The sequence below is a fragment of the Pteropus vampyrus genome, unplaced genomic scaffold (genome assembly GCF_000151845.1).
Source record: "Pteropus vampyrus isolate Shadow unplaced genomic scaffold, Pvam_2.0 Scaffold72, whole genome shotgun sequence".
NCBI classification, from domain to species: domain Eukaryota; kingdom Metazoa; phylum Chordata; class Mammalia; order Chiroptera; family Pteropodidae; genus Pteropus; species Pteropus vampyrus.
In genome coordinates this window covers 1742332-1763843 of record NW_011888853.1, presented here as the reverse complement: position 1 = coordinate 1763843, position 21512 = coordinate 1742332, and the positions used below count along the sequence as shown (strand labels likewise).

The window sequence follows — 21512 nt, the reverse complement described above, 5'->3', positions numbered from 1 at the left end:
TCATTGTGAGAGTCATTTATCGATGACCTTTTCCCCTTTTTCCCTCACGTGGCATCTGTGCTCACATAAAGTGTATGCACTACAACTTCTTGCTTCTAGAGCATTGCAGTGCAGTATTTGTCAAATGAGTGGACTAGATCAAAACAGAACATTCTATGACATTCATACATGCCAGGATAACCTGCTGTTATGCTGGCCTGGGTGCTTCCCATACCCACAGAATGACAAAAAACCTTTTTCCAGTTCCAACTCAGTCTCATCCGCAACCCCACAGCTTGCGACAGCAATTAACACGTGATATTCCTTCCTCGTCAAGTGGTTCCCTAATACCTATGTATCTTAAAATTAAAACTCCTTGAATTCAAGAATCTCCACAGGGAGCTTCCATCTCCCTCTCCAAACTGATCTCTCACGATCTCCCTGCACAAATCTCCCTGCGCGAATTCAGACGGCTTCCTCACCATTTCCTCCACTCCAGCCTTTTCTTTGGTCTCCCTTATTCGTGCTGTCCCGTCGCCTGGCACATCCTCCTCCCCTCTCTGATTACAATTCGATACCTTTGCGAGGCCCAGCTCAACTGCCCCCTCACCTGTCTCAGCCTTTCTACCTGACTGTGCTCCTTGAGGGCAGACACCAGGCTCAGTTCCTGTCCCCCCCACCCCCCACCGCTGTGACAAGTAGTCAGTGTCCACCAGCAATTGTTATGCAGATTTCAAACCTGAGAGAAAAGGAAGGAATTCTGTTCTGAAGCATTCTGAAGAAGGGATGCCTACTGCGTTTAGAATTTTATTGGAGCTAATACATTAAAAGGATAGCTAAGCTTTGAGACATGTATAAAGACCTTTGTAACCAGTGCCTGCAGCCCTCGCTCTCTGGATGGCTCCGCAGTTAGAGACAACCATGAACAAGCCCACATATGGTTTTCAGTTTCCTGAGGCGGTAAAGCTCCCCCAGCAGCGCCCGGCGCCCTGAGGAGGGTCTCTGCCAGCTCCGGGGGATAACTTCAGTCCACGTCTACCCTCCTGCTTGTCTTTATGGCAGAATTTATTCTCTTTTTTCTCAGTCTTTCCCGATTCATGTTTTCTATCCTGAAAACAGAAAAGAGCTCGGTTAGGCCCAGAAGCCCAGCAGGGGCTTTTCAAAGCAGTGAGCGGAGCTGGCGGCTCCGCGAACAGCACAGCAGCCAAGTGAGCAGGCGCCAGCTCAGAGCTCCACTCAGGTGGGTCTTCGCTGCTTCCCAAGCTCCCCACCTGTCTGCTGGGAGGCCAGGGTTGGCCCTGCCCCCTTTCTTCCCTGTGCAGCCCCTTGTCCATAGAATTCAGTACGGGGGCGCTTGGGGTGTCTTCTGGTACCTGATTCTGTGTAGTACAGCATCTTCTTTGGATGGCTCCCTGGCTGGCTGGCTGGCCTCTGCGATCATATCTCGAATTTTCTGTAGACAATCTGCCAGATTTCGGAACTGATAGCGGCTGCATTCAGAGGTGAGTATCAGCTCTCCTGACCTGTTGATCTTATTTTTATGCTGCAGGGAATAAAGGCAAAACCAGAGTTCTACGGAGCAAAGGCTAAAAGCGACTGAGGGATTATGGGAAGAGGGGCCGCGGTTACCGTCACGGCCATCTTCTGCCGCACGGGCTCTGCGATCCAGTCAGCACTTGCCAGGTGGAACCTGACCTCGGCCTTGGAATTCACTGTGAAGAAAGGGCCATGAGAGCACGGGTCACCGAGAGTGGGTAAGCTCAGCACCTCGGTGACCGTCTTGAAACAAAGGGAGGGGAGACACCCGACCAGGTGCATGTCATCCTGCGTCAGCCTGGGGTTACACAGGTGGCCATGGAAGGCGCCTGCAAAGATCGTGAGTCCCTTCTGGACAAAAATACACTTCCAGAAGCTAAACGCCCAGTGTTTCTCTTACTGTTTATTGGGTTCTGGAAAGAATGGGGGGATGGGTTCCACAAGCATCAAGGAAACCTGTTCCTGGAGCTGGCTGCCAACTCACGCTGTGATTTCCCTTTGTTAAACCCACAAGCCCAACCCAGTCCTAGCAACCCACAGCTGAGTCTGAGAATGAGACCACATTCAAAAGAATACAGAGGATTGTTATAACTGGTGGTATTTAAGCTTCTGCTTAAATAAAATTCCTTTATTCCACATGACTGTGAGTACGGAATCCTCCAGTCCATCTTCCAACTGAGTTTTAAAGTGAAAGAAAAGGACAAGGCGCCCTGTACCTTTGTTAACGTTCTGGCCTCCGGGACCACTGCTCCGACAGTAAGATATTGTCAAGCGATCTAGAAAACGGGACAAACAACAAAAATAAGTGATTATCCCGTGGCAGAATGTGCAAAGTTAATTTACTATCAACATAACTGTCCCTATTACACATCTCTCTCTTTCGATGGCTTTTATATAAATAAACATCACATTCAGATTAGTGGAGTAAGAGATTATTGACAGATGTCAAAACTAAAATCAAGAGTAAGTGACTTTCCCAAGGTGACACAGACAGTAGAGGATGTAAAATTATGACCTGGGTTGTCTGCTTCTGGTCCGGTACATTCCACCAGATCCAGCTGCCCGAGCTTTTTGCTGTTTGTTTTAAAGCAAAAAGCTCAACTGAAGGGACACACTTAGTTTAATGTTATATTTCAAAACACGGTGGCTGTGGATCCCGACAGATTATAAGGTCTAACAAGGCAGGTCTGGGTCTAAAACACCGGCCCCCAATGCCTAGTGCTCGGTCAGTGTTCAAGAACATCCACAGGATAAATGAGCACTCGATTTGGAGCTGGGAGGCCTTGCTTCTAACACTGGCACAGCCACTGTGATCTTAGCCATGTCCCACTGCTGCTCTGGGTCTCAGTTCTGTGTGTCCGCCTGAATCTGTAAAATGAGGTTTCTTCCTTCTATTTTCACATAATCTGTGAAGAGCAGCCTCAGCGTGCCTGAGGCAGGCGGGGAAGTGGGAAACCGTCATGTGGCTAAGGCTGCATGTGGTCTGGGTGGCAAAGAGCAGGCCTCCGCGGGCAGTGGTGACCCATGTCGGGACTGCTCCTCAGAGGCTTTCCTTCTTTTGACAAATTAACTTGTTTTTTTCTGAACAGGTAACGGATGCACACAGTGCTATAGGGGCCGGTGCCACCACGGTGTCAGCAGCCTAGCCTGTGTCCATATAGGCCACCTGGGCCTGGCTTACGCTGCAGCCGAGTCTGTCTTGGAAGAAGCACCTGTGACCCTCCCAGAGCGCAGGAGTATGCGAGACAGGTGAGGAGCTGCGCATCTCCCACTTGCCTCCCTGTCTCCCCTGGAGGCTGCCACTGGACAGTTTCTTAGCCTCCCGTTCTGATGAGACAGGCTTTCTGCCTCCTCCAGGCACATGCACGCCTCAGGGCTTGGCTGCAGGCTCTCAAATCGGCCGCGGGCCACAGGGTGTCCTCCCTCTTGTGTTGCCATCGCCTGGCCTCTGTTTCAGTGTCACCTTGAGCAAGGGCCACAGGGAGCCAGCACCTTGGTACTCTCTTCCTTTCCCTATGTGTGTACGTCGCAAACTCGGAATCTGCAAAAGGCTGGTTGTTTCTTCCCAGGCCGTGCCTGTCAGGCCTCGCCGTATGCTTACTGGGTGCACAATCCTAAAATTATGCAAACGGTTCACAGGGAGAGGTCCCCACCAGTTTGCCCCTTCCTCTCTGCTCTCCAAGGCAGTCGTCATATCTAATTCCTTGCACATCCTTTCAGATCTACTGTACATAGACAGAAGTATACATATTTCAGATGTACACGTAAGGCACAAATGGTAGCTTACTACGCATATTCTCCTGCACCGTACTTTCTTCCAAAGATGATTAATTCATCTATTGTAAAGATTATTCTGGGTCACAAGACCAGCAAGAGCTTTCCATGTGTACTGTGCACTGCAGAGCACTCCAGAGTGGCTGCGGCATCATTCCTTTGCTATTCTAAACGATGCTGAAAAGACTCCACTTTTGCACACCCAAGGGCAGTTTCATTACTTTCATTAGGCTGAAGAGACCTGGAAGGAATGTGTGAGGAGTGGGGGAAATGGCTGATTTTTTTGTAAAACAAAATTACTTACCTAGAGGAATGTCACTGCTGGCTTGCTTTGCATCGTCCTGTAATGTAACGTACACAGTGTCAACCAGATATTACCTGCTGGGTGACTCCTAACTGGTCCAGGGCAACCAAAGAAATGATGTAAAGCCACGAAGCAAAAGTCACACAACTATTTTCAGATCCCCAGCAAAATCACATCAGATGACAGAGAGAGCTTGCTGACTCCAGAGGTGCCACCTGAGAAACACTCTTCCAGGAAAACGGAGGCGACCTCTCGAGCCTTCTCTGCCCCCGTTTTAGCTAGTGTCGGGCACATCAGAGGCCTGGCTCCTGGGATGGAGGGAAGGCACCAGAGTACACAGGCATCAGGGAGACTCCAAAAGGAACATCCTCTGCCAATATGGAGCAACAAACTTGTTGGGCCACCTTGTTCCTTCCGCTCACCCGGGAAGCTGTCTGCTTTGAGCAGCGACTAACACATCTGCCTTGACGGTTTGTGTCAACCTGAACTACTCACTCCAAGATCCTCAGCTCCACGTCTCTCCCATGCTGCTCCTCCAAAAATGGCTTTCAGCCTTAGATCCTCGTGTCCACAGGCCCAGGGCAAACACTGGTCCTCTGAGGCTCTTCTGGCCATCCAAGCTCAAAGTACCCTCACCTGTGCCACATCCCCCTTCATTCCTTTTCATCTTAGAATGACTTGGGGGTGGAAGCCTCATCTTACTTACTCCACCTCTCCCCAGCACTGAAGACCATGGACCACGCCCTCCCTGAAGCACATGACTCCCCTTCCTTCTGAGCTATCCTCTCATCTTTCTTCTTACCTCCCTAGGACCTTCTCGCTCTCCTTTACTTACTCTGCAACATTCGAACACGGACATGGCCCTGGAATCCTCTCTTCTCTATCGTACTCTTTCCCTAGAACATTTCCTCCATCTATATTGATGAAAATATCATCCATGTTGGTGACTCTCAACTTTCTGGCTCAAACTCAAACCTCTTTCTTCGATTTCAGACCCATATAGCCAACTGCTTGCTATTCGATGTCTCCTCTCAGTTGCCTGATGGATGCCGCAAACCTCAAACCTCCTCCCGGAGGACTTCCCTGACTAACAATCTGAAGCAGCACCTCAGCACTATGACAGCATCCTGATCTCATGACTTCTCACTACCGGACCTGCTTTCTTACTTTGTTTACTATCTGCTCCTTCTGCTAGAACAGAAGTTGGATCTGCAATGCCTGAAACAGTGTCTGACACAGTAAGTACACAATACATTTTTTGCTGAATGAAAGAACAAACAAGTGAATGTTATTGTTGCTTTCCAATCTCACTCAATCCTTCCACTCCATCCTTCCACTGCTCAAGGCCCTAGACGTCAATTCCTCTCTCATTCTCATTTCTCAAAGAAAATCTATTAGCAAACCCTAGAGGCTTTTCCTTCAGACTATATCTAGAACCTGACCAATTCTCATGATTCCTACTGCTTTCACCCTGCTTATCTCTTCCCTGTATTACTCAGTCTCCTAACTGGTCTTCCTGTTCTTGCCATTCTAGTCTGTTCTTTATAAGGCTCTATTAAAGTGATCCCTATGAAACCAAGTTGGATCATTCCACTCCTCTGTCTCAAATCCTCCAGTAGGTCCCCATCGCATTCAGAGTAAAGCTAAAAGCCTGTAAGCCCTATAAACAGGCCTCCGCACACTGCTCTCCTCTTTAGCTTCATCTCTCGACTCCTCTGCTCAGCCACTCTGGCCTGCTTGCTGTTCCCTGGTTAAGTGGAGCAAGCAATTGCTTTGAGGTCACTGTACCTGCTGTTTCCCTCTGCAGGGATGCTCATCTTCCCACTATTTCATGGCTCTGTGCCTTGCTTCTTCCAGGTCTTTACTCGAATGTCACCTCAGAGGGCTTCCTAGGCCATCCTGTTTAAAACTGCAATCCTGCTCCCTACCTTAGCACTCTTTCTTCCTTCCGGGATTTATTTTCTCCAAAGTATTGATCACCATCTCACAAACTCTGTACTACTCATTTTACTTATTGCCTGTCTCTCCCCATTAGAAGTCAGCCTCCGCAAGCATTCGGAGTTTTGTGTTTTGTTCATACACAAGGCATGCTTTCAATAGAAGTTTGTTGAATGAGTTAATGAATCAGTGAACGTTCTCTGCCAGTCCTGCAGGTGGACACAACAGAATCGGCTGGGTCCTATCTCTTCCGCTCAGCGACCTGATGCAGAGCCTGCGGACAGCGGGCTCTCTTTAAACGCATCCTGAGGAAACGAGCGAGAAGCCCTGTTTCTTCAGGCGTGCTGGGGTTACTAGAGGCTAAGGATAGTGTAACCTTCCAAAAGATTCGAGAAGGGAGTAAACGACGTGGCAGCCTCCTGCCTTTACTGTCCATTCTACAGAACCGGAATGCCCACGTTTTCCGCTGGGACAAGAATCTGGGCCTGAGGGCCGGGGAACAAATGCGGAAAAGCTGGTGGCACTGTAGGAAGCATACCCAGCGTGCTCTCCCGGAGCCGGTACCCCTTAGGCCACCGTGGGAGCGGAGACTCTCCCCGTGGCCCCAGACCCCGGTTGCTCGGACAACCAGCTTCTTCCCGCGGCGGCCCCTTTGATTAGCAGCGCGCCTGGCCAATGGGGTCCTGGCTTTCTGACGTCACCCAGCTGAGGCGTGGGAACGCCCCTTCCAACTGGCCCTCCCGGCTCACCGGGACCCTCCAGGCGGTGTCCAAGCCCCGCGACTCCGGGTAGAGCTTGTCCAGACTGTAGATGCTCTGAAACTTGGTCCCGTCTACCTGCTTGTGCAGATCCCGGAGAGGGTGGTGCGCGGGCGGCGGGCGCAGCCAGATTCTGGCTGGGCTTAGGCCCCAGCGAAGGCACCGGGCGGCCGCCATATTTGAGTTTCGAGGTCGCTTCCGGGGGGCGTTTCCTACTGCGGTCCGTGAGGCTGCGTTTCCCTCTGGACTTTGGTTCCGTGCGACTTTTAACGTCGGCGGGGGTTAGGCGGCGGCGCCGGTTAAGAGGCAATTCAGTGGCCACCTGGGGGAGGGCTAGTTTGTTCTCTGAAGTCCGCTGCAGCGGTGGGGAAGACGTTGGCCAGACAGCGATATCTCTAGGGGGCCTCCTGGTGAAAGAACCCCTGGATTCCGTGCCCCCCAGAAACCCCATTTCTCTCCTTTTCAGACTCTGCTCTCCCTGCCATTCTAACACCATCAGTGAGGCCTGCCCCGTCTGGCCTGGTTCATCTCCATCCCCTCTACCCTGCTCTACTTCATTATTATTTTTCGTTCACAAAATTCAATCTTATTTTTCTAGTTTAGTGCCTGTTTCCCACCCAGGATGTAATATAATAAGCTCCAGGAGGGGCACTGGCTCACTGCAGGATCCCCAGTACCCAGAACCTGGTACACAGAAGTACTCAAATATTTGTCAAAGTAGGAATCATCGAAACCTTCAGAGAACTTTTGTAAGCGTTTATTTGAGCCAAACCGATGACATGTGCTGGGGAGCAAGATCTAAAATGCCCCTCTGATTAAGTTTTGCAGCTGCTTTTATGCATTTGAAATTAAGGAGGGGATTTAAGGAAGATTGGAGAAAGCAAAGTGGGATTGGATTATTGGATTAACAAGATTATATGCTCTCTTGCAGGTTAATACCCCATTCCAAGGGTATTACTGCTGGTATTTCAAAGGTGTGTTAACTTAGAGGCATAAGAACAATGGACAGGGCTGGCTTAAAACCTTTCACTAAAGAAGTCATAGGCCACCTACCATGACCTGCCCAGTTAGGAATTCATGATCTGTGAGGTTACTTTCTATACGACCCCCTTTTTTTCATCCACATATTGATGAGATGAATTCTTTGGGAATGTGTTTTTGAAAGTTGAGCTCTGCTAGAGCTGAATTTTGGTAACTTTGGGCTTATTCACCAGGCAGCTGCCGATAAGCAAATCCCCGCTGAGCACGTGTGTGAAAGCTCTACAGGACAAATACCAGATGAGAGGAGAGGCAGGCAGGTGGAGAAAGAAATGTTTTAAAAAGTGGACCACCCCCACCCCCTTTGTGGGGGAAACAGCAGTTTTCCAGAGCATGATGATAGTTTCTCAGGAGATAGGGGAGGCCGAGGAGGTAGGTAGAGGCTCAGACAGCCACAGACAGGCTAAGCAGAGCCCTTTTACAGGGCTGTTAAAACATGAACTGTAAAACTGAGAAGTTCTAATTCCAAGAAAGGTTCAAAGTAGAGCAAGCAGTGTTTGGAAACAGCTAAATGTTGGTTAAGTTACTTTGTCGAAAGGTAGTATGGTAAATGAAAACAGCTCAAAGAATGTTAGTAATTATTACTAATATTAATGGTTGTTTCATAATGAAGAGTTCTATGCCACTGGGAATGTTGTTATCCAATCAAGGCTTTACCGTCTTATCCTCATCGATACAGGCAAAATCTTTAGGAGGGAATTAACCGCTTCCCGGGCACTGGATTTGGAAACTCAGACTGCAAAGGGAATGGCAACCGACATATGCCTTGAGCTCTAGGTTGGAAGGGACGTCTCCTGGGTCCCTCCCTGTCTGAGTCCCAAGACCTCAGAGGAAACAGGTGTCTCCATGGTGACTGGAATAAGCTGCTCGAGGGAGCAAAGCCAGGGACTCACCCAGGTGGACATCTCTGGGATTATGAATAATAAAGTCAGCACCATTCTGTGGCCTAAGTGCTCTGAGGCGGGGCTCCAGGCCTGTCTCTGACCCAGAATGATAAGAGAGGAAGCTGCAGGTTTCCATGGCCTCAAATAAACACAGCTTGCTCAGGCCATCTGGTGCCCTGGATTCTGGGAGAGGAGGGGCGTAGAGAGAATGAGACAAACTAGCTTGGGTTGGAGGGGAGAGCAGCTGGCAAGCTCCTTTCACTTGCTGCTGCATGAACCATCCAGAATAAAGGCCCTTCTGGGAAGAACAGAAAGGTGCCACCTGTTCATTAAAAAGGTGGGCACTGAGGCTGAGGCCAGCCTTCTTCCCCTCCTTGGTCTTCCAGAGGCTGAGACAGTGCTTCAAGAAGGGGCGAGAAGAAAGAGGGGAAGAAGAGATAAAAGACTCACCAAGCCTCTCCTGGTAGCTGAGCTTACAGGCACTGGCCCTTCTCTATGTATGGCCTGTGCTTTGGAGTACCCCTCCCATGTGGGAGTCCATAGAATTTTCCTTTCTTAAGTGCCCTGGGCCAGACAGGCTCTTAAAACGCAACATTATGTGGAGCTAGGGAACATGCAGTACTGCATAATGGAATTGGGTCAGGTCTGGGTTCAAATGTTTCTATGTGACTTTCAATTACTAACTTAACCTTTAAGCCTCAGGATCGCCAGCAGTAAAATAGAGATTTTTGTAGCTGACAGGCAACAAGTTAGCCACTACCAAGGGATGCTGGGTACGAGCAGGTTCCTTGAACGAACTTCCTTTTATTTTCAGAGATCCAATGGCTTTTATCTTTTTTTTCTCTGCGGCACTGGGGTGGGAAATTGACTAGCTCTGTTCCAGATCTTTCCTTTCCCCGAGGGGCTGGGCAGGTGGCACAGAGCGTGCCCCTGGCATGAGTGGGCAAAGCTGCCCCCTTCTTGGAAAGAGCTTCCTTTACCTAGTTTCCTGAAAACACCCCCAGGCTTTCAGTCCAGGGTTTGCAGGGAGAGCAGAGGCAGGTCTTTTTTCTGGGGCAGAGGTGGGAGGGGACCAATTCCTCTTACCACAGAGTGCTTGGTCTTGGGATGGAGAAGGTTGTCAGTCCGGGAGAGGGGAGAGGCAAGGGAGAGACCTTGGGGAGGCGGCCAAATAAGGACAAAATAGCGTGGGAAGGAAGAAGGGGCAGGAAAAAATATATCCACAGGGCAATTCAAAAGGTGAAATGGGCGGCTGGATACAGGCCACAACTTCCTTTGCTCCTCGGGTGTGACTGACTGCTCTAGGTGTCACACCTACAACATGCTCTCCATCCCACTGGAAACAGGTCACAGCTGGACAGGAAACCCCAACAGCCACTTGTATGCTGTGTGCATGTAAAACCCCCATGCTGTTCAGTTGATGTAAAAAGCTGACACCACCAATTTGGGGCCCGGCTCTGAGCTCCCCATACCACACTGTCCTCACCTCTTGGGTCCAAGGGAAGTTGCTTCTGGCTCCTTCAGGAACGTGGGGGAGGGTGTTGATGGAAGGTCCCTGAGCCAACCTCCCAGGGGAGACTTGGGAAGCTTTTCCACATGGGATTGGGATCCACAGAGCCGGCTGCATTTCCTGTCCGAAATGGGCGAGTGGAGCGGGTAGCAACAAACTGATCTCAAAAGATTCAAGAGCACTTAACTTTGGCTTCTGAAGTTATCTGTGCTGTCAGCAGGTGCGGGTTGGGGGGAGGGAATTGCAAAATCGAGTCATAGAGACAGGACCATGGCTCTGAGGCCATTTCTGCTTTTAGAATACTGGTGCATTTTTTTTTATTAAAGAAGAGAATAAAGCATTTGTAAATATATTTCTCTCGTATACTTCAAAGGTGATGCTGGTTGGCTGCTACATAACTGGGGAGCAAACAGGCAGGAGCCCTCCCCCCACCCCGTCCCACCCCACCCCCTCCACCCTAGGTGACAGAGACACACAGAGGGCTGGGAGCTGCCCAGCTCCACAGGGTTTCAAGATACATGGACAGAATGACCAGCTGACAGCCCACCCGGAGAGCATGATGGCACCTCTGGGGAGGGGAGGTCGGGCGTGCTTCTTAAGAAAACCCCTTAGAAACAAATAAGGCATGAAGGTTCCCCACTGGACTCCAGCACAGAGGCCAGGGCCGTCGCCTTCCACTGGGCTGTGTGGCTCCTCCGATTTCTGGGGTCTTAGGAAGGGCGGCAGGGACTGGAAACCCTGAAAAATGGCTCAGGGCAAGCTGGGGACCTTGGCATCTCTTAGCTGAAGCTGGACTTTCTAAAGCCTTAACAAAAGATTAAACCCTTGACCCAGCTCCGTCCTCAAGAGCCCTCCACAAAGGTAGGAGGTTAAGAGCAGGCATTTTATGGGAAGGAGACATGCTCCCCATCCCGGGCCCATTTTAATACTGTTGAGTGTAGGGTGAGGGTCTTGGGCTGTCCCCAGTGAAGGGGGCCAGGGGTGGACACTGGGACCACTGGCTCGTGGCACATGCCTGGGACATTCTGGGGGCAGCAAGCACGATCTGCGGTGGGGTTGGCCTGTGGGGAGCATAGGAGTGAATGAGACACGTCATGGTCCCTGAGGTGGGGGCAGGCAGAGGACAAACTTGGTGAATTGCAGGGTGGCGTGCGATGTTGGGGGCTCCCCGCCCCGGCCCAGACCCCTGGAAGGCTTAATGCTCAGAAGGCATTTCTGGGGCTGGAATCCGAGGCGGCTGGCTCAGAAGGGAACAGGGTGCACTGCTCGTGTATGGCTGCTGGGGGGGCTCCCTGTTCCCCTCTTCTGATTGGCTACAGATCTGCGGTGGGCTGAGGGTCTCCTGGGAGAAGCCCACCCTCACCAGGGCTGGAGTGGGGGGCACTGAGGCTTTCTGCTTCTCATGGCAGGGGCCACCTCTGACCTGATCAGGACCCTGGGGGTGGGAGACCTGGTGTTAAGGGATGACAGTGAGTCACAGCTGGGGAGAAGCAGTGGGTGGTCCAGGAGCCCCCCCAGAACCTGCCATAGCTGGCTCTGTGGTCCCCCTTCAAGTGTTTCCAGTTATGGGCAAGGGGTCAGGGGGATCTTGCATTGCAAATCTCTCTCTCTCTCTCTCTCTCTCAAAAAAAAAAAACAACCAAAAAAAAAACAACTTTGAAAAGAAAAAAAAAGGCCATCTGGTCCAGAATGGCTTTCAGAAGCCTGGCAACAAGTCTGAGGGCCTGAGGGTCTGAAGCTGGAGTGGCTGGGACTCCCCAAGGGAGTGGGCTGACACAGGATGGTGGAAGGTCCTGGGACGCTGGACGTGTTGACTGCCTCCCACATCAGCAGAGAACAAGCTGTGTCCCCAACACCATCCCTGGGTCACATAGTGGTCTCCACTGGGATATACTGCAGCTCAAAGTATCCCTCACTCACCAGTGGCTGCACAGCCCAGGCTCCAGGAACCCATGGCTGGAGCCTGGGGAGTCTGCCTGCTGAGAAAGGGTCACTTGCTGCTGTGGGTCTTGACCTTGGTGGCGTTGATGTCAGCCTTGGTCTTCTGGATCCTGGAGAAGATCTCCTTGAAGAGCGCCTTGTACTCGGGCTGGCTCTGCTCCAGCCGCTTGTCCACAGCCTCCACGTGCTGGCTCAGGCTCTTTTCGCCGGCCTTCGCCTCCCCCTGGCCCTCCTCGCCCCCCTGCAGGTCCCTCCACGAGCTGTCCCGGGAGATGGGCCGCGAGGTCTGCACGCCAGCATGCCGCACCCCGGCCCGGTGCTGCCGGCACTTGCTCAGCAGCTCCTCGTACTTCTCGAGCAGCGCGTGGTACTGCTCGTCCACCTCCCGCAGGATGGACATGCCCCGCTTGCGCACGCTGTTGGCGTGCAGCGTGAGGTGGCCCGCGTGCCGGCTGGCTGGGTCTTTGGCCACGATGGCGTTGAGCGCTGTGTCGCTGCAGCTCTTGCGCACGGTGTGGCCTGGGGAGGTGGCGGGGGAGGAGATACCGTCGTGGGCGCCCAAGTTGTCCCCGCTGCCTGGCTGGGGGTCATCGGCCTCAGGGGCTTGGGTCAGGGGAGCCAGAAGGGCCTCGGCCAGGTGGTCCTCCCGGCCCAGCAGGTAGGTCTTCGCCTGCTTCATCTGCTGCAGCTCGAGCAGCTCGGCCTCCAGCTCCTGCACGCGAAGGCGGCAGCCCTCCATCTCGCACAGCTGCTGCTCCAGCTCCGCGTACTCGTGGAGCACCGCCGCGAACTCGCGCTCCGCCCGCTCCTTGCGCTGCCGCTCCTGGCTCACCTGGGTACGCAGCACCCCCACCAAGGTCTGTAGCCGCTCGTTCTCTTGCTCCAGCGGCCTGGGGCCCAGCTCCAGCGAGGAACTGTGCAGGCGGAAGGCATCCTCACACCTGTGGGGGGAGGGGCAGGTGGGCAGAGGGCAGTGGTTACTTAGATCTTTCTAGTCCACTGGGCTGGATCGTCTGTTTGCCAGTCTCGATCCACTCCCAGTCCCCCCTCTGCCCTCTGTCCTGGGAGGCCGACCTCAGTGGACTGCTTCAGCCAGTTTCCCTGGCTCCCTGCTGAGCTCAGCCAATGGGAGTCACTGGCAGGCGGTCCCAGCAGACAGAGGTGATGGGAATGTCTCTTTCGGACTCCTTCATTGGTCAGTGCGGCCAGGCAGCATCCTCCATGCCGCCTTCGAGGTTCCAGTAACCTCCCTGCCCTTGGCCCCTTTGGGCCCAGGGGTGGTAGGAGCTCCTCGCTATTGCAAACCTGGGGTGTTACCGTGTCCCCTGCTTTTCCTGCACCTTGCTCACACTTCTGTATTAATTGCTCGCACCTCTATATCAATTACTCTGTGCCATGGAGGCACTGTCTGGCCCTTGCCAGGACCCTTATCGACACACCCACCAAATACACCATATGTATTCTTACATTAGGAAGTCTTCCCATTGAGAAGGTTTAATGGGGAACTGACAGGTGTAATAGTTAACCCGTCCGGGGTTAGAGTTTTGACTTACTAAACAGGTGACCTTGGACGAGACACATAACCTCTGAGCTTCAATTTCCTCATCTGAGTAGTGAGGATAATAAAACACACCTCGTGGGATCGCTATGATTATTAAGTCACTCAGCAGAGTCGTGGGCACACAATGGCGTGCAGTAAACGCCGGCGGCTGGCGGTCGGTACCCAGGATCCACCTCTCCAAGAGCCTCGACGACGCGCCAACTCTCTCGTTCCCACCTGCTGCCTGGTGCCCGCCTTCTCCTTCCTCCCCCTCACTGGCAGTCCCAGGCACTCGGAGGCACCGTCCAGGGTCCGGGCCGCCCCACCTACCGGGTGCTGGTGCACAGCTCCTTGAGGCAGGGGAAGGTGTGGATGGTGCGTCTTCGTTCCCGCTTCTCCCTGCGCACGCGCAGCTGCTCCAGGCCCCGGAGCTGCTCCACCTGGGCCTGCAGCTCCTCCACCTGGGCCTGCAGGCGCTCTACGGTTTCCGTCAGCCTGGGGGTGGGGTGGGGAAACCGCACGGGAGGGACTCTAAGGGGACGAGGCCAGCCCCACTCACCGCAGTCCTGGAGGGACGTGGGGTTGGGGACTGATGGGCAACCCTGAGCCATGCTGCCAGGTGCTGAGGTCAGATGGAGAACTCTAAGCACTCACCCTGCTCTCCCACCTCCCAGGCGGAGCTGACTATTTTTCCTCTGTGCCACCTCAGTTCCTTGTATACCCTTCTATCACTCATCACCCTGCATCTCAATGAACTATATACACACCTGCCTTCCCTCCCAGGCTGTGAGCTCCCAGAGGGTGGGACGGTGTCTTTGTATCCCCATCACTGTATCCCCGGTGCCTAAACGGAGCCTGGTGCATAGTTGGCACTCAAAGGGTTGTAGCTTGAATGTTAAATCACTCCAAATCGACAAGGGCAAACTCACTACCACCCCTGGTTCCCAGGCCTGAGCTTCTGGGAGAAGGAGCGTGAGTCACGCCCACCGGTCCAGACACCCACCTGCACACCCAGCCCTGGGCCTCTCCCTCGCCTGCCCCTCCTCCCCCCACTCTCCACCCTGCCCTCACCCATGGATCTTCTGCTGGGCAGCCTTACTCTCCAGCACCAGCTTCTGGTTGGTCAGCTCCAGGTCTCGGGCCGTCAGGTCCAGCTGCTCGTACACTTTGGTGTGCTGCTCATTCACGTGCCGCAGCGTGTCCAGCTGCTTGGTCAGGTACTGGGGGAGGTGGAGGTGGGGGTGGGGGTGGGGAGTCACCTTTCGGAAGAGGGTTGGGGAAAATGTCTCTGCCCGGGCCCTCTTCACACTTCTAGGAAAAAGCTCACTTTGGGGTTTTCATGTGCAATAGATGACGGGGTACAGACAGTGGTGCAACGGGGCTGCCTGGGTTAGCTGTGCAGGTTGTGAACTGCACGAGGCTGTTGGGCCAGGGCTGTGTCTGCTAAGAGGGCAGCTTTTCCTAAGTTGCACAAAGGGACACCCAGGCCAAGGGGCCCCTGACGGGTGTGGGGGCATGTCCGGGCCCGCGTGGCCCCTCACCTCGATCTCCTGCACTTGCTCCTCGTTGGTGGCGTACATCTGCTGCAGAGACTCCTCCAGCTCCTTGTTTCTCTCCAACAGCGTCTTCCCCAGCTCGGCGGCCAAGTGCAAATCTGGAGGGAGGGGCGGAGGGCGAGAGAAACGTGAGTAGTGTGAGGAAGAAGGCAGAGGACCCCCGTTAATGTTCTGAGCTGGGCCTCAGGACCCCAAGAGGAGCAGGAGACAAGGGCCGCCCTTGGGGAGCCTCCAGGCCTGGGAGGGAATAACTGGCTGCTGCTTCTGCCTGGACTGTCCTTCCCCTAGGCCTTCCCGGGGATCATCCCTCTCTCCCTTCAAGTCTGTGCTTAAATAGCACCTTCTCCAGGAGGGCTTTCCCCAGCCATTGATTCAAAATCATGCCTCCCCCGCCCCACGTTCCCTTCCCGATTGTCTCCCCTGACCAATTGAAAGCTTACAGGGCCAGGATTTTGCCTGCTTCGTTCACTGATATCCCCAGGATCTAGAATAATACTTGGCACAGAGCAGGCACGTCATAAATCTTTTCTGAAAGAATGAGTGAGTGGAATGTGGTAAGACAAGGGGCAAAGTGCCCTGGACGATAGGTAAGGCGCAGTGGGAGGCTCAGACAATGGGCAGCCTTCGAGTCGGGCTTAGAAGGGTGACCAGGAGCTCACCGAGAGGCAGAGGGAGGGGGCAGGAGGGCTTGCTGGGTATTAGAACTGGACGAGGCTTCAGAGCTTTTTGGCTCAACCTCCTTATTCTATGGATGACAGGCCAGAGAGGGAAGAGTGACTTTTCCAAGGTCATTAGCTGGGTTACGGCCACACTGAAATCAGAATTCAGGTCTCCTCGCCCCAGTGCGGTAGCATTTGGTCCTAGTGACATGTACCCCTGACACCCCCTTTCCCTGTGCAGCAAAACCATCTTTTTCCTCCCACCAGCCCTGATTCTTGTACCTTATAGGACTGGGACCTCCCTTCCCCCACCTCAGTCCAAGGTACATGAGCAGCTGTCAGAGAGGCTGGGAGGGGATCTGGCCTGTTTTTAGGGGGTTGGTTGGTGGGGAGGGGGAGGGCTTAGGAGGAAGTAGCAGGTGTCCCTGGCCAAACAAATGAGCATGGCCCCACATGGTGATGAAGGAACAGTGCCATTTGTAAGTAATTAAAGTTCCACTCTGTGTGTGGGGTGTGGAGGAGGTGGGGGAGGTGGGGTAGAAGAAAGAAAACACCCCTAAAGAAAGGAGCTGTCACCATGTTGGTAACCACCCTTCTAAACAGCTCTCTGTGCTCAAAACAGCTGTGGATACACTTTTGTGTAAATAGGATCATGTTTTCCTGTATTTGCTTCTTTCATTTAATATGGCACAGATAGCTTTCTGTGCCAACACAGCTCTACCTACAGGATCATCTTTAGTGGATGTGAATATTCTATTGTATGCAGGTCCCTAAATAGCCATCCCTAAATTGTCTTTATTGTTGGACTTTTAGGGTGCTTTCAATTTTTTTCTCTATTAAAAATGAAACTGTAATTGATTTGGTAGTACAAAAATCTTTGTGCAAATCACCTACCCAGTCCCCGAGGATACTTTCTTAGAAACAGAATCCCGGGGCAGAGGGCGGGCCTATTTGATTCATTCTGCCAAAATGCTGTCAAGGAAAGCTGGGTCCTTTTCCCATGAAGAGGCCCTCACTCCAGGCTGATGGTGTAAATCCAGACCCAGGGGCATAATGGCAGCTCTGCTGGGGCCGACATGATGAGGTCTGGGGACTGAACTCAGTACTGCTTTCCCCTCTCAGACAGTGATGGCTCTAGGCCCCCTAGAGGATGGATGGTCTCTATAACCTCCTCCTGATGAGTTTCATAGAGTTGTTTCAGCTGAACCGCTTGCTTGGCAGGGGACAGGTCCCCAAAGAGTTGTGACTTCTGTTGGGCATTTGAGAGCAGAGCCTCTGGCTTTCTTTCAGCCAGCTGGGGGTAGATGGACATCACTGTAGAAAAGCCAGAGGAGCCTGACCAGTCAGCAGGCCTGGACCAAAGGCCAAGCCGCCCATCAGGGATAAAGCTGGAGTTTGCTCCCACACCGAGAGGTGAGGTTTTGAAACAGCTAGAGTGCAATGTCCAGGCTGGACCTAAGCCAGGAGGGGTCCCTGTGCCCAGACGTCACTCAGAGGAGTCCCCTGGCTGAGAAGGAGTACAAAGCTGCTACCTTAGAGCAAGGCTGTAATAATAGCTGGACAAGCAGAAGCCGCTTTTCCAAACACCTAGCTCAGCCATTAAAATACTAGATCACATAAATCCCAGATAAGAACCTTTAGCCTTGAGAGATTAACTTTACGACGATGATGCCGAGAAAAACTTGCGTTATGTTTTTTAACTGTAGGTGGAAGTGTCTGTCTGCAAACTGAAGTTTAATGTTGCGATTGCCTTGTGTTATGCCGAGTGCTTGGTAGAAATGTGGGAGCTCAGCAAGACCACCCCTAGTTTTGATGAAGGAGCCACACCATCTTCCTATTCTCCGTCGTGGGATGGTGAACACTCGGCTCGTCTCCAAACATGATCAAATAATTCAGGTATAAATGAAGATGATGCACAGAGGGCCACGCTCATCGATGCTTTCTTCCTCGGATCTGTGAAGAGGCCATTACTACCGATGTCAACTCCTGCACTGGCATCAGGGGACAGGCTCTGTGGGTGGCCTTCATGGATCCCCTGTAGCTTAGTCTCAAGTCCAAGGCCACAGGCTCAGAGCTGGAGTGAGGAACGGTCATGAACAATGCACTTTATGCTCTTTCTCCTGGATGAGCTTCTGAGCTGTATGTGTGTTCCTACTGCCAGCTGGCTGGGACAGCAGCTGCAAGTCACACTCTAAACTAGGAACATGGCCCTGCAAAGGCAGTGACTGTGACCTGGGCTACCTAGTGATTCAGGAGCGGGGAAGAAGGGAACGCAGCAGAAGCCGTTTGGGGTGGGTGAGAATCTCGGGGACTGTCTCAAGGAAACTGGATCACAATGCAAGCTGAGCTGATCGAAGCTGCCAAGAGGGGTCACGAGAGAAGTCTAGAAGGTGCATAGCCAGGGACTGAGTGGAGCCAAGTGCTAGGAAAAGGACACCGGCCAACTGAGGGCTCCGGGGAGGGTGGTGCGGTGCGGGCGGGAGGCCTGGGTGTGGGAGAGCGGGCGAGCTGGCTAAGCCGGAAGTAGGAGCTGGAGGGATAAAAACAGCCTGTCACCGCCAGATTAATGGTCACACTGGACCGAGCTGGAGGAGGTACTGAGTCTGAACTGGCGCCTCCCTTGCCAGGACCCTAGAGTTTTCCGGAGTCTCTCGCAGCGGGCGGCAGCAGCGTTGTCCCCCGAATGCCTGCTGAGGTGCTCCCCAGGAAAAACACCCCAGAAGCCTGAGACGGAATGGCAGGGAGCCAGGGGATGTCTTTGAAAAGAAATGCTGAGATCCCACGGCCCCTCACTGTTTGGGGCCTGGGTGGGGCTCCAGAGACTCCGGAGCAGGGAGGCAGGGGAAGGACAGGAAACAGGACCGGGGGAGAAGAGACAAAGATAACGGGGGAGGAGGCGATTTACCACCTGGCTGGGCTGCAGGGGTCCTGCTCACAGCCTGCAGGGCATGAATGTCAGGAGCTCCGGGTCCACAGAATTGGGGTCCAGGCACCTCCCTCCCTTGCCATGTCAGAGCTCTTGCCCAAGGCTAAGAAGCAAGGTCAGGTGCTCAGGACATCAAATGCGTGACTCAGCAGCCATCACTCAGCCTGGAAAGGGGTACCCACAGGCCACACCAAGCCTGGTCCAAGGTGGGAGGGAGGTAGGCAGAGGCAGAGAGAGCACCTGCGCTTAATAATTAATGGCTTTTTCTATTTTTACAGGTGCTGTGTCAGTGGGCAGAGGAAACAGTGAGAATCGAGGACCTTGCTTGTCCCAACTTCCTCCCTCTACTGGGACAGAACAGCATCAAAGTCAAACAGGATCTCCATGGCCATCTTCTGAAAACAAAGTCAGGGCTTGCACTGGGGGCAGGGGAAACGGGTGTGGAGGGGACCAGGCTGGCTGGGCAAACCATTTCCCGGGCCACTCAGAGGCAACTAGGGAGCAGCTGGACAGGAGAGAATTGGGAGATTAGATCTAGGGAAGGAGGACGCGACAGGCACCTGATCCCCACTGTGGATGGCCTTTGGCCCACGCTCACCGCATCATCCAGCTCTCCATGCCAACCCCTAGGGAGTGTGCCACAGTACCTGTACCAGGGACTTTCTCTGGACCCCAGCCCCAGCGCTCTAGGTAACTCCTACTTTCCAGTCACACATGGTCTTTCCATGTTGCTCTGGGCCTCGTCCAAGCGTCCTGTCCACCTAGAATGCCAGCATTCCTTCCTGTGTCCAGGGGGCACTTAGACACCCTCCAGCTCAGAGGGGGCCTTTGCATAAGCCTTTCTAAGTCTCACCACAGGAGCCCTGAGGCTCTATCACAGTCACTAGTTTGGTCCCCTTTCTGCTTCCCCTGCTGGGACGCGGGGCCCCTGAGGAGAGAGATCAGGTCCCCAGGCTCAGCACAGCACTCACCCATGGCAGCAGACATTTGGTTTTTGGTCAAAAGCTCCAGTTTCTCCTGAGACTCTCTCATTTCTGTTTTCCCTCATTTTTCCTGGGCTCTGGCTACCACTAGGCCTCTGAGGGGAAGCCAAGGGCTGCAGACCAGCAAGGCCAGAGAAGGGGGTGCTCAGGGCTCACGCCCCGCCCTGGACCAGAGCATGGCTGCCCAGCCCAGCGAGAATCTCGACACCTCACCCTCTGGAAGCAGCACACTGCCCACCCTACTCACTCCCGGGCTCTTTCCTCCCACATCTGGGCTGGGCACGGAGCCAGAGACTTCAGAGACTTCATTAAGGGTGCAGGAATGAAATGCGACAGCAACGATACCAGCGTCTGCCTCCCAGGAGGCCATCTTCCCGGGCACTCAGCTTCCCATCTTACTTTCTAGGCCCACCTCTTCCATGAAGCCCTCTCACTGCATCCTATCACCCAGATTCAGCCATAGGCCCAGGGCCACCTAGTGGGCCAGAGCTAGGACTATTCCCAGCTCCCAGTTCCATTTAAGTGGAACCTGATAGATATTTGTGGGGTGTGACCTTGTGGGGTGTGACCTTGGGGGGCGGGGGGTAGTGCCTTTGTGGAAGAGGGGTTGAAGCCAGTATTGGGCCTCTCACTCCAGGCAGGGAGGCTGAGGGTGGATTCTGGGGCATGGAGTATGGCAAGGTGCAGCCCAGGTCTAGTCCCCACGCCCGTCCCCAAAGGCTCTGATTACCCCACATTCCTGAGCACAAGGACGGAGCCTCATCTGCCAGCAAATCTGGCCACGTGGGGACGTAGGTCAGAGCCAGGAAACAAAGGCTCCAGGATCTGGGTAGCTGCCTCCCATGAGAGCAAAGCCAAGTGTAAATGAAGCCCCAGAGCAGGGGCGGCGGCACACACTGAACTAGACTTGTGTCCACACCCGCCTGGCTTCCTGGGGGACTGTGGGATCTTCTCCCAGACACGTTTCTTTGCCCCTCCAGCTCTGACAACCCAAGTATGAGCCGTTTTCCGGGAGGAGAAGGTGGATTTGACTCCACTCCAGCAGGCCTTGGTCCTGACCCTCTTAGGTCTCTTTCTCCTTCCTGTCCTAACAGCCCGCCCCAGACTCGGAGTGATGTCACTTCGGCCACCTCATCACCAGATTCTAACCCTCTTCCAGTCACCCTCTCTACCCTCAGATGGACGGGGGGAGGTGGCTCCCTCTTTACTCAGGTTCTAATCAGAGTCCTTGCTCAGAATTCCCAAACCTGACCCCTTCCAAACCATGAGCCATGTATTTGGGAGGGGGCAGGGAGGGGGCCAGGGGACTCCTTCCTCAGGAAGGCAGATTGGAGACTCCCAGTCTCAGCTTCCCCAGCGGCAGGGTCCTGCACCCCATCCCGCCCCTGGGTAGATGGGAAGGGACTTGCGGAAACTTTCTGGGAGTCTTAGAGCTCAGGAATCCTGGCAGGGAAGGGTGTCGCTGGATTTGGGATAGGATAACTTCCCCCTACACACACATACACGCGCGCGCGCGCGCACACACACACACACACACACACACACACACACACGCCCACACGCCCACACTCACACACGCACCACCCCTCCCAGCAAAACATAACCAAGAAGCCACCTCGCGGTTTCCGAAGACTTCCAGCCAGGACTCGGGCCCCGCATCAACACCAGGGGTCCCTGGGCGGTTCC

At 53.6% G+C, this 21512-nt stretch overlaps 2 protein-coding genes across 3 annotated transcripts; both read right to left on the bottom strand.

Moving 5' to 3' along the window:
* Window positions 1–755: 755 nt before the first annotated feature.
* On the bottom strand, window positions 756–7007 carry MRPL58 (mitochondrial ribosomal protein L58). 2 transcript variants are annotated; one of them, XM_011361912.2, is made up of 6 exons: window positions 6868–7007; window positions 4094–4130; window positions 2232–2291; window positions 1609–1691; window positions 1353–1522; window positions 756–1088 (listed from the first exon to the last, which is right to left on the bottom strand). In XM_011361912.2, the coding sequence occupies exons 1-6, from the start codon at window positions 6964–6966 to the stop codon at window positions 1004–1006; spliced, it is 534 nt and encodes a 177-aa protein (XP_011360214.1). In that variant the 5' UTR covers window positions 6967–7007; the 3' UTR covers window positions 756–1003. The 2 variants fall into 2 exon arrangements, with proteins under 2 accessions (XP_011360214.1, XP_011360213.1); XM_011361911.2 differs by having other exon boundaries at window positions 6781–7004.
* Window positions 7008–10506: 3499 nt separating this feature from the next.
* Window positions 10507–18767, bottom strand: CDR2L (cerebellar degeneration related protein 2 like). Its single transcript, XM_011361908.2, has 5 exons — window positions 15918–18767; window positions 15244–15356; window positions 14774–14922; window positions 14033–14197; window positions 10507–13103 (listed from the first exon to the last, which is right to left on the bottom strand). The coding sequence occupies exons 1-5, from the start codon at window positions 16165–16167 to the stop codon at window positions 12212–12214; spliced, it is 1569 nt and encodes a 522-aa protein (XP_011360210.2). The 5' UTR covers window positions 16168–18767; the 3' UTR covers window positions 10507–12211.
* Window positions 18768–21512: the final 2745 nt, after the last annotated feature.